At 39.0% G+C, this 12,615-nt stretch overlaps 2 protein-coding genes across 52 annotated transcripts in view; one reads left to right on the forward strand and one right to left on the reverse strand.

Moving 5' to 3' along the window:
- Window positions 1-2,898, reverse strand: part of FBXO8 (F-box protein 8) — a 39,493-nt gene extending 36,595 nt beyond the window's left edge. For both annotated transcript variants that reach the window (XM_086414712.1, XM_086414715.1), the window contains exon 1: window positions 2,641-2,898. The gene's annotated coding sequence lies outside the window, so the exon portion shown is untranslated. The remainder of the gene's footprint in view (window positions 1-2,640) is intronic.
- A 227-nt stretch (window positions 2,899-3,125) lies between these two features.
- Window positions 3,126-12,615, forward strand: part of CEP44 (centrosomal protein 44) — a 37,530-nt gene continuing 28,040 nt past the window's right edge. For 5 of the 50 annotated variants that reach the window (XM_086414707.1, XM_086414660.1, XM_086414678.1 and 2 more), the window contains exons 1-4: window positions 3,126-3,345; window positions 4,541-4,649; window positions 6,084-6,131; window positions 11,354-11,492. Coding sequence is in view for 45 of the 50 variants with exons in the window: in XM_086414660.1 (XP_086270786.1) it covers window positions 11,404-11,492 (89 nt within the window). In the remaining 5 variants the exon portion in view is untranslated. Of the gene's footprint in view, window positions 3,346-4,540; window positions 4,928-6,083; window positions 6,132-9,778; window positions 9,836-10,342; window positions 10,457-11,353; window positions 11,493-12,615 lie in introns of those variants that run through there. The other 45 variants (XM_086414662.1, XM_086414680.1, XM_086414710.1 and 42 more) reach the window with 16 other exon arrangements.

Below are 12,615 nucleotides of genomic sequence, written 5' to 3' on the forward strand. Positions count from 1 at the left end.
GACACATTATTATATCAGCCAATGGATTACCCTCAATTTTCAAATCTGAATCAAAATGTAGGGGGAAAAACAGACTTGTATATAGCCATTGGTTAAGTAATGAACGATAAATTTGTGAATTTGAATGACTAACTTCAATGCTCTGTGATCAAAGTAAAGATAATTTCTTGGTAATTCATTGCTTGGACACGACTGAGTGACTTCACTTTCACTTTTCACTTTTGTGCATTGGAGAAGGAAATGGCAACCCACTCCAGTGTTCTTGCCTGGAGAATCCCAGGGACGGGGGTGCCTAGTGGGCTGCCGTCTATGGGGTCGCACAGAGTCGGACACGACTGAAGTGACTTAGCAGCATACTTGAAGTAAGGAAAATAATTATTTTTAACCTATTCAAAAGCACAAAACATTCCCTATTAAACCGATCAGAGGTATAATAAATTATGATGCATGGCTTAGCTTATCTAGTTATTACCATAAAATATTTTTTATGAATGAAGTATTTCAACTGTGTTATTTTTGCAAGCACCTGTTTAAAATTTGGCAGACATCTAAGGGCCTACAAGTACATTAGTTAATTGGCTATATTCTACTACAAACGAAGTATGTTAACCTGATAGGGAGCAACATTTTAAAAGCCAAATCTACAATTTGAAAATTTACACTGGCTAGTGTTAAGCACCTGAAGTTTAAAAGATAAACTTGAACAATGCTTTACTAAGGATTGACAACATCTTTCAAAATTGGAAGAAGCATAGGCAATTTTACAGTGGGTCAAAGCCAAAATAATAAACCCTGAAGCCTATACCTTTCACGTCTAATAAGCTTATTTGGTTCACTGACAAAATCTGTTCTGGTGATATGCATCCAGTAGTGCTGAAAGAATGTAACCTGACATCTAATAATGCTTAAAAACAAACACACAAACGTGGTTCTGTTCTCAGACACACCTCTCCTATCCCTATTTGCTCTCATACCAACATAGACATGCCACATTCTTTCTACACTAGAAAGGCTCACCTCTAGCTTTTCCTAACTTCTTTCCACCTTAAAAACTATCTTTGCCCATGTTTATTTTGCAATCATTTCAACCATGAAAAATAGCAATCGGTAAGGAATACATAATCTCCAGTTATGAGGTACTCTGCTCATGTATATCCTTAAAAGACAAACCTTCCTCTCACACATGCCATTTCTCAGGCAGTTTTCCAAGAAAAACAATAAGCCTTTCTTTATGTAATCAGTAGGAAAAAAGACCCCCTACACAACTCTCCCCACCTCCAAAAAAAAAAAAAAAAAAACCTTTTCAAGAAGGAAAATTCTTGTCTAAGTTGGCCTGTTTCATTATAACCAGGCATTTCTCTTGGATATAATTTTGCTCAGTTATTCCTATTAACTCCTAAAAGTTATCAGCCAGGGTAACTGTGTTAAGCTGCCTCTAAGATGGCTCCTAAAGACCCTTGCTCCCTGGGATTTATGCCCTTGTGTAATTCTTTCCACAATGACTGAGTTGGATTTACTGACTCACTTCTAACAAAAGAATATGGCAGTTGGCAGCAGTAATGAAAGGAGGCAACTTCCGATACTAGGTTATAAAAAACTAGAGAGAGTTTTGGGTGCTCACTCTCTTAGACTGCTCACTTGAGGGAAAGCCCAGTGCCACAGTGTGTACAATACCTCAGACAAACTGTCAAGTTATTTGGATAAAAATTGCAAGCTTCCTACTCAACCTGAAAATAGAATAAAACTTATTTCTCATTCTGATATCTTCTCAATTTTGGAAACCATTTTCTTAGGTGGTAAAAATCCCCTCTATCCCAGAAATATGGTCACCAACTCCAAACTTAAAAAAAAAACAAGGAAAGCTGAAATGGAAAACTAAATTAGCTTAGCTTTACAGTAATAAAGTTCATGATCTATTGATATGGAGAGAAACATCTGGGATCCCTGAAAATAAAAACTCCAGTTGTTAGAAGAAGTAGATTCAAAGATTAAATTGTTAAATATACACAAAACCTAAAGTAAAACCCTTAATTGACTGAGGATTGGGATCCATTTGTGATTTCATCCACTTTTAATAATATTTAATTGAGCAGCCATGTAAGAAACTAGAGCCCAGTCACAGAGAAAAACGAGACGACAAATTAAGAATTTGCCAAGTTTATAACCAAAGTTTAACAGCTAAAGCAGCTAGCAATCCATCGTGACATTAACTGTATGTTAGTGTTTTCCATTCATGTTACTAGAAAGTATGTAAGAAATCGAAAACTGTGCTTATGAACCCCCCCAAACCCACTCTACTTAAAAGCTACATCTGGGCTAGAAGAGTAACCTCTGCTTTTTCCCGGCTTTATTTCAGAGTGAAGCCGGACCCTACCTGGGGTCCCAAGTTGACCTACACCCCAGTGACCTAGGAACACAAGAACACACCTACTCCCGCCTCCTGACACGGATTCCTTATTTTAATTAGCCAGCACCGCTGTCACTCAAGATGTTTTGCTCTGTCATTGGCCCCAAAGTCTTACAGGTTGGCAAGTTTCTGCCAACTGGTAAGCATCGGTTGTCATTATTTCCGAGGAGAAAAGTAGGGGTGTACAGGGAAGAGACTCAAGAGCTATGAAATACGTAGGGTAACGCCCTTACCTGAGCGACCTGCGATACCACCGCCGCCGCGACGAATCGGCCTCTGGGCGGGGGCTTTCAGCCAAAAAGAAAACGATTCAGCCGGGAACGGGCGCCCAGGCCATGGAGAAGCCGGTTCAAACTTCACTTGTTCACGCCGGTGGAAGTGAGGTAGGGGAGAATCCCAGAAACAGGACCGGATCCTTCCGAACTCAGAGAGCCTCAAGCTGCGGCCCCCTCAGCGGCCGAGTTTTGACGTTTCCTATTGTTGCCGGAAGTGACGTCAGGGTTCAGAGGCTTCAGAAAGTATTTTCATCTCCATGGTCTACGATTCGCCACGGCGTCTCGGCTTCTCACTTTCCAGTTCGAGGCCCTCTGAGCCTCAGAACTGGGCAGACTTCCAATCTGCACCTTGGGATCTGACTGAATGTAGAAAAACCTCTCGGCAGGACTAGTCTTCCAAGGGCTCTAGATAGACATCCTGTGGAATCTGCGGCGGAGAATCCAGGGACGTGGAGGAACCGAGAGCTTTGAAGATCCTGCAGCGGTGCTCGGAATACAAACGGTCGGCGCGAGAAGCGCGCCCCGGCAGCGGCGTCGGGCCGCAGGGACTAGTTGCTGGAGGCTGGGCTCCCGGGGTTCTCGGGTTGCATATGCTACCACCTCCTTTGCCCGTTGTGCGGGGCCAGAGGCCTTCGGAGCCCTTTCTTTGCTGGGCCGTTCTGGGTGAGCGCGGGGGAGCCGACGGGGCTGCGCCCGGGATTTGGCGGGGGTCGCCTCTCTTCGCTGCCCTAACCGAAGGCCTGGGAGAGGTGGAAGTAAACAGCTCTGTCTTATCCTTTTAAATTAAGTGGGAGGAGGAGAGCCCTAGATGTGCCTTGCCCATGAACCCGACTCGGGTATCCTTTTGATAACGTCCAAGTGGGAAGAGCTCATCCTCTCAGATAGGTTATGACTTAGGGTCCTGGACGGACCGATTCCTCTTTTTGGAGCCTCTGAGCTGAGCAATCCGGCTCCTCGGAAATACTGATGAGAGGGAAGAGCTGAGGATAGTTGATGTTTTCCTTGTTTTACCTTTCCCGAGTATTTCAGGGGGAAAGAAAAAGTACTTCACTTTCATACAGGACTGGATTTTTTCGTTACTAGGAGAAAAAAATACTGAAATTCGGATTCTGGAATCAGGGCTGTAGTAGACTTTTTCTAAAATTATCCACAGACCTTTACACGGTTTTATATATGAACACAGCTATCCCGCAGAGTTATATACTTGACCCTTACTCCCCGTTTCTCCCAATTTTCTCCTCTATTACTTTTAATAGATAATATCAATGGCTGTCACAAACCCTTAGTCATCAACCATAGTCCTTACAACAATGGTTTAATTGCTTCATTCTGAACAAAAATCACTGAGTTCATTGGCATTCCATTGGGAGGTATCATTTAATGACTTTTAGTGGCAGTGAGACTGAATTAGATTAATCGTCTTAAACTGCTGTTTTATACCATTTTCACGATGCCTCCTGTAATACAGTGGGGCAGATCTAACTTGTAGCAGAGAATTCTGGAGGAAGCTAGGAAGCAATATTGAGACCATTTTAGTGGTTGAATCTGCTACAAGCTGAGTGGTATATGCCTTTGTCTTTTAATTTCTTTTTATAAGTGTTATAAAGTGAAAATGTTAAGTGACTTCCTAAAAAGTTATTTTTCATGTCTGAAACTACTGTGTTAAAATGTGCACAATTCCTAGATTGGCTTTTTGTTAATGTCTTAATTTTTAGTGTTTTTCAGTTTTATAATAAACTGTAGAGCCTTCCATGTAAATGTAGAGCAGTAGCTGTAATTTTTTTTCTGTAATACTCAATTTTCTTAATCCTTTAATTTTTTTCTTTCCTATTTTATCACTTATCTTCCTCACCTACAGATCCCAGCTGTACTTTTATCATACTCTTCTTCAGAATATTTATTCTGCTGATACAGAAGAGGATGTGTTCCAGGGACATACTTTGTTGTCAGAAATTCCATTACCAGAGGTAGAAATAATGAGACATTAATATATGTTACAGGACTTAAGAGAAAGGAAAGATACCATAAAGTGTTAAATAAAACAAAATTTCATGTATCACAGAGACAGAATATACCTCAAAAAGGGTTAAAAGAAGTCTGTGGAAAGAGATAAAATTTATACTAAAGTTAATAGAAATGTCTTAGGAGAAAAGGTGCCCCTAGAAGAATTGATTAAGGTACATGGGTCTGGAGGCTTCCCAGGTGGCATGAGCAGTAAAGAACCCACCTGCCAGTAAAGGAGAAGGTAAGAGACTCAGGTTCTATTCCTGGGTGGGGAGGATTCCCTGGAGGAAGGCATGGCAACTCACTCCAGTATTCTTGCCTGGAGAATCCCAGGGATAGAGGAGCCTGGCAGACTACACCCCATGGAGTTGCAAAGAGTCGGAGGCGACTGAAGCAACTTAGCACGTGCACCTGGGTCTGGAACTTACCAAACTTAGACTTACTATATTGGCCAGTGACAACACCCAAAACTATATATATTTTTTGCAGTCAACAGCCAGATTAATTCCCACTTCATCTTTTCCAAGAAAATTAAGGCTGGTCTTGGGAAGTCATCCTTAACTGCTTCCCTATGTACATATATTCCGCCAGTTATCCTGAAAGATGTTAAATAAGGTTGATCTTTCTTGGCCAATATATTGTTGAAAGTGATTTTTAGAATGACTTCCTTTTTTTTCTAGTTTTTTTTGCATTTGACACACTTGAAATTTCCTCTGCTTAAAAATGTAAATACTTAGTTGAAGTGGTTGATTGGCTGGAAAATATTGACTAAAACTCACATATGGGCATTTAAAAGTATGTTCAATAATGTGTTCTTTACCGTGTGGATAAAGGAGGGGAGACTTGGAACAGGAAGTGAGAGTTGCACTGGACTCTTTGTGACCCCATGGACTTATACAGTCAATGGAATTCTCCAGGCCAGAATACTGGAGTGGGTAGCCTTTCTCTTCTCCAGGGGATCTTCCCAACCCAGGGATCAATCCCAGGTTTCCTGCATTACAGGCAGCTTATTTACCAACTGAGTCACAAGGGAAGCCCAAGAATACTTCAGTGGGTAACCTATCCCTTCTCCAGGGGATCTTCCCAATCCAGGAATCTAACCTGGGTATTCTGCATTGGAGACGATTCTTTACCAGCTGAGCTATAAGGAAAAAGATACTGTGTTTAAGAGAAGGAAAGGGTACAGAATTACAGTAGTGGCTTAATATAGAAAGTTTACTAAATTTAGGATTTTGCACATTTGTACCCCATCTCAGGTTATATATAGATACAGAAAAGGTGTGTGAGAAGGTGATTTGTACCCTAGGCAACTGCTGAGATGTTGACCAGGGGGACATGATCATGCTGACTCTAGTTCCCCTGATTTATGGATTGTTGTGTTTTGTTTTTAATGTCAGTGACTTCATTTGAGAGGAGCAGCATTCCCAGAGGATTCAGTACTCAAGGTATTGTTATATATTTGGACAGTTATAAATACTAGATATTTTGAAGTGTGTTACTGAGCTTTGCCTCATTGGTTACAGTTTAGAAGCCCGTTGTCTTTTTCTTGCAAAAGTTTTTAACCATTTGTTTACCTGTTTAGTTTAGGTACCTCCCTTGGGAATAACCTCCTTTAGTCTAGAGAAAGCCCTGCCCCATGCCATAAAATGAGTCATTTAAAAATGTAATTCCATGGTATTATTTTCTTTGAGATTAAAAAAAATGAACCATTTAAAATCTCAAATATTGTTATCTTTTTGTGCACATAAAAGTACACACATATTCTGTTATTTGTATCCATTGGCCTCATACTCCTGTTTCATGGACCCTGAGTATGTTACTAGATATCACTAATAAGTTTCCCACCCCACTCCAGTACTTTTGCCTGGAGAATCCCATGGACGGAGGAGCCTGGTGGGCTGCAGTCCATGGGATTGCTGAGTTGGACACGACTGAGCAACTTCCCTTTCACTTTTCACTTTCATGCATTGGAGAAGGAAATGGCAACCCACTCCAGTGTTCTTGCCTGGAGCATCCTGGGGACGGGGAAGCCTGGTGGGCTGCCGTCTATGGGGTTGCACAGAGTCGGACATGACTGAAGCGACCTAACAGCAGCAGCAGCAGCAATAAGTTTCCCAAATCATTGTACAAATTTACACTTTCACAGCATTGTGCTCTGTTTCAGATGCTTTGCAACCTTGCCTTTGGGTTTACTTTGTAATTTCCTAATGATTATTAAGGTTGCATATCTTTTCACATTTTTGTTGTTTTCACGTTTACGTTACTGTTCAGATCTCTTTCCTGTTTTTCTATTGAGTTGTCTGTCTTATTACTTTGTAGGATTTTTTTTTTAATCTTTTTGTTGGTTATGTATATTGACAGTATCAACTTCCCCTCAATGACTTATCTTTCCATTCTTCTAATGGTATCTTTCGATGAACAGAAGATAGAAAATTTATTGTGACTCATTTTATCAGTCTTAAGACCAGAAATCTTTTTCTACCTGAAGAATCATGTATTCTATAATCTCCAAGAAACCTATCTGTCTTATATTTCACATTTAGATCTTTGACAAACCTGTAATTGATTGTAAAGGATATAAAGTTCCCTTTACATCAAGGAGGTCAAGATTTATTTATCCCATCTGGGTATTCAGTTGACACAGTACAATTTATTGAAAAAGACTATCCATTTTCCAGGGCTGTTCTCCATCAACTTTCTTGCCTGGAAAATCCCATGGACGGAGGAGCCTGGCAGGCTGCAGTCCATGGGATTTTCCAGGCAAGAAGTCCATGGGGTCGCTAAGAGTCAGACATGACTGAGCGACTTCACTTTCCCTTTTCACCTTCATGCATCGGAGAAGGAAATGGCAACCCACTCCAGTGTTCTTGCTGGAGAATACCAGGGATGGGGGAGCCTGGTGGGCTGCCGTCTCTGGGGTCGCACAGAGTCAGACATGACTGAAGTGACTTAGTAGCAGCAGCAGCAGTGTTGATATATGCATGGTCTATTTCTGTGCATTATTCCATTCCATTGTTGTGTTGGTAGATATTTTCAATAATTCTAAATTTAACTTTATAATGACTCTCTATATCCAATGGTTGAATTTTCCAATTTTGATCATTTTCACCATGGTGTTATTTTCTGTTTATCTTTTGCATATTTATGCAAATTTTAGAATCAGCTTGTGAATTTCCACCTTTAAAAAACTACAGTGTGTTTTGGTGGGGCATGGGATGGAGGGAATACATTGAATTATGGGATCAACTTATTGAGTCTTTAAATCCTTGATCTGAATGTAGACCTCTTATTTAGGGCTTTATATCAATAAAGTTTTCTGTTTTTTTGTTTTGTTTTGTTTGAGGTCTTACAGATCTGTTTTGAATTTATTCACACATTTACGATATTTGAGGCTAGTGAATTATTTATATGTATATTTTTAAACATATTTTCTAAATTATTTGAGAAATACAGAGAAATACAATCAATATTTGTATATTGACCTTCAGTCCAGCAACCTTGCTAAATTCATTTTATTTCTTTTGAATTTTTTCAAATACAGTCTGTGAGTAGTAACATTTTTATTTTCTTCCTTTTTAGTTTTTTTTTTTTTTTTTTCTTGTATTTTTGTACTAAGACCCGTAGTACAATATTGAATAGAAATGGTAAGAGTGAATAAACTTGCCTTTTCCCCATCTCAGGAAGAAAGCTTTCAATATTTCACCTTTACATATGATGTTTACAGGAATTTTTTGGTAAATATCCTATAGATGATGGGAAGCAGTTCCCTTCTGTTCCTAATATTGTAAATGTTGAATTCTATCACATGCTTATTTTACATATGTTGAAATCATTATAAGACTTTTTTTCTTTATTTGTTCACATTGAGTTATACTGATTTTTGTTGTTGTTGTTCAGATAGTTTCAGCTTTGATCTCTGGAAGCTGTTTCATTCCTTATGCCATACTCCTATCAAGTATGGGGTTGGTTTCTTTGTTTTGTGTGTACTTTTTTACTTTCTAGAACGATATAATGATAAAATGAGCCTCAGGCTCATCTTGTATATTTCCTCCCTCAGTCTGAGAATTGGCCATTTCTCCAGGGAGCTAGCATTGCACATATTTCTGTATCTATACTAAGGTAAACATGAGTTCATACTGATACGTTGAACTAATCCACAAGGCAGGGCTGATTCCAGTCGCCTTCCTTTGCTTCTCTGTAAACTCCCATCCAGCAGTGAGAATCATACCTTCTACTATTCAGCCATCTGTTTACCGAGTTGTTCAATTGCAGCGTATATGTGTGGAAGCATCATAACTCACATGTACATGGGAAATGACTCTATAACTGGAGTACAGTGTTTATGTGCAGTTCATTCTTCCTTTAGTCTTACAGGTGCCTCTCATTTCCAGAGTCAACTTAGCTTTTGGCTTTTTCACCCTCCCCTTCTGTGAGGTTGCTTTGCACATTAACTCTTTGTGATCTTTCTTCTTACTTCTGAATCCTTGCAGCCATGATCTCTAGTTTTATTGTCTTTACAGTTTTGCCTTTTCCAGAAAGTCATAAAATGGAAAACAAACAATGCGTAGTCTTTTCAAACTTGTTTCTTTTACTTAGCAAGATGCATTAAGGTTCATTTCTGTCTTGGTTGCCTTTCTTTGTTGTTGAATAATATACTGTTGTATAGATGTATTAGTTTTTTTTTAAATTCATTTGCCTATTGAAGGACATCCTAATATCTTTTGGTTTTGGATGATTAAGAGGAAAGCTACTATAAACATTTCCATGCAGAATCTTGTATGTACATTTAAAATTTTAAATCAGTTGGGTAAATACTTACTAGCACAACTGCTGATTGTGTGACATTTAGCTTTGTAAGAGTCTGCCAGACCATCTTCCAAAATGACTATGCAGTTGGCATTCCCACCGACCAAAAATGAGAGTTCCTGTTGCTGTTCTCAGAGGCATTTGGTACTGTCAGTTTTTTGGATTCTAACCATTATAATAAGATATGCGGTGGTGTCATTTTTAAATTTATAATTGCATAATGACATTTGATGTTGAGCATCCTACATGCTTATTTGCCATCTATATCTTCTTTGGGGCTTTCCAGGTGACTCAGTGGTAAAGAATCTGCCTGCCAAGTAGGAAACGGGAGTTCGATACCTAGGTAAGAAAGATCCACTGCAGGAGGAAATGGCAACCTACTCCAGTATTCTTGCCTGGGAAATCCCGTGGACAGAGGAGCTTGGCAGGCTACAGACCATGAGTTTGCAAAGAGTCGGACGCACTTAAACCACCACCACCACATCTTTAATGAGACTTTCAGATACTAGGCCCATTTTTAAATAGGGTTGTTTTCTTACTCTAGAGTTCTTTGTGTACTTTGGAAATAAGTCTTTTATCCAGTAGTATTTTATAAATATTCTGTCTGTGACCTATCTGTTCATTCTCTAACAGTTTATTTTGTAGAAGTTTTAAATTTTAATGAATTCCAACTCAGTTTTGTGGGTTGTGCTGATTATTCTAAAAACTCATTGATAAACCTGGGGATCAGAGGTAGTTGCCTATCAGAGCAGGTTATATATGGAGGGAGGGAGTGGAAGCAGAGAAACAGTAAGTCTCTAGGGTTTAGTCGCTTCTTATGTCAACCTTCAAATAATCATTCTTATTTCAGGCCCCTGGCTGTACCCCTCAGGAAAATCAAGGACCCTCATTTCTGAACCTGTCTTGCTGTTGTCGGTTTCCTCCTAAATAGGTGAATGGGATTGATCTAACTTTGCTCTGCTAGGTTGGTTGTTAACTCATCCATCTGTTTTCCATCTTCCAAAATTTTGTCACGCAGAGTCCCCTCTGGTTTTCTTTTTCCTGATGAATATATATGGTTTCTAGTCATTTACTTTCATTTTACTGGAGTTTAGAAAAGGGAATAAAGGTAACATACATTTTAATCTGCCATATGTAATTAGCCGAATCCTGAATTTTTTTAAACTCATCTATTTTTATTTTTTAAGCAAGCCATCTGATTTACAGCTATGTAAGTTCAGAGCCCTGGGAATACTGACTAAACCTGTGCTTAATTTCTTTGTCTCCATTTCCTACTGATTTTATTGTGTACCCTTTATAAGTAGCCAAAATAGTCATTGATGGAGATTATTTTAGGGGGATATGTCTTCCCAAATGGTACTTTGGTGTACCATAATTTAAATATTTGCGAGAGTGTCGTGTAATATCAGTGGTCAAGAATCTGCGTGCCAGTGCAGGAGGCACAAGAGATGTGGGTTTAGTCCCTGAGTTGGGAAGCTCCCCTGGAGGAGGAAATGGCAACATACTCCAGTATTCTTGCCTGGAAAATGCTATGGACAGAGGAGCCTCGAGGGCTACAGTCCATGGGATCATAAAGAGTCAGACATGACTGAGAACGCACACAGGTAATATCAGACTCATTGTAAGAAGGTGAACATCTGGCAAACTTACTTTTTTTTTTTAATGAAAAAATATTGAAGGGAAAAGTGCATCTGACATTCAGGAATATATAGAGGATACCAGACCAATAGGGAAGACAAATTGGGGAGAAATAGCTAAAATGAATACAATAAGTGTGTGTGAGCTATGAACAAAAGAGATTAAATAAGCTTCAGAAATACAAAGAGTTAAACAATGTCTCATGGATTTCTTTTCTTTTTAGGTGAAAAATTAGATAATTTTCAAAGCTGGAGTTGAATCAAACGTTAAATAATGGCAACAGGTGACTTAAAAAGAAGCTTACGGAACTTAGAACAAGTGCTTCGCTCGCTAAATTATCCTAGAGAGGTGGATTGTGTAGGGTAAGCTGCAATATTGAACTTCTTTGTATTATTTTCACTAATGATGTGAGGTAACATTTGACATGGGAGGAGTATCTAAATAAAAATACAGATTTTATATAGGTCCTTTAATTTTTTTCATCCAAGTGACTGAGATATTTTAGAACACAGTTAGGAGTTTGTTTCTCAGTAGGAATTAATGAAAAATTCCAACTCAGGAGATTTGAAACAGCTTTTAGAAGTAGAAGCACAACATTGTAAGTATAAGGTATGGTCTCTGTACAACTTTTAATCTCATGCAAGTATAATGGATTTCATTAATTCTGTAGTTTACCAGCCTCCCACATTTAGTTGGGTGGTATTCCTTTTTGATTTGGAGGATTCTAGTTAACAGATTTCTTATGACAACTTATATCATACTTGAAGATTGTTATTAAGCTGTCTCACTTAATAGCCCTGCTTTGAACCATTTGCTTTAGTTTCCACTGTCCAAATATGACTGACTTGCCTTTGTAAAATATAGCAACATACATTTCTTCTCTAATTCTGCTAGTCTAATATACACTCCTATCATTCTTTAGCCTTTGATACCTCTTTTCCTTCCTATGTGGGATTGCTGAGTGATTAAATATTTCTCCCAGTAGAATGCAGCTTAACATCTGGTGCTTTTATTCAATTCACTGCAGTCTCCCCCTTTCAAGAACTGCATGGAACATCTTAGAAGCTAATTAGACGTTTATTCTATGTATGCATTGAGGGACAAGTTCATATTAGGTATGTGTTCAAGTAGTGAGTGAATCTGAGTTAAACCAACTACTCAGTAGCATCCTAGATATTCTATTTTTTAAATATTTTTTTTATTATCTTTAAATTTATTTATTTTAATTGGAGGCTAATTACAATATTGTATTGGTTTTGCCATACATCAACATGAATCCGCCACAGGTGCATATGTGTTCCCCATCCTGAACCCCACCTCCCACCTCCCTCCCATACCATCCCTCTGGGTCATCCCAGTGCACCAGCCCCAAGCTTCCTGTGTCATGCATCGAACCTGGACTGGCGATTCACATATGATATACGTGTTTCAGTGCCATTCTCCCAAATCATCTCACCGTCGCCCTCTCCCACAGAGTCCAAAAAA

Source organism: Bos grunniens, chromosome 8, assembly GCF_055505025.1.
Source record: "Bos grunniens cultivar Pamir isolate PY7600 chromosome 8, Bosgru_T2T1.0, whole genome shotgun sequence".
Classification (NCBI taxonomy): Eukaryota; Metazoa; Chordata; class Mammalia; order Artiodactyla; family Bovidae; genus Bos; species Bos grunniens.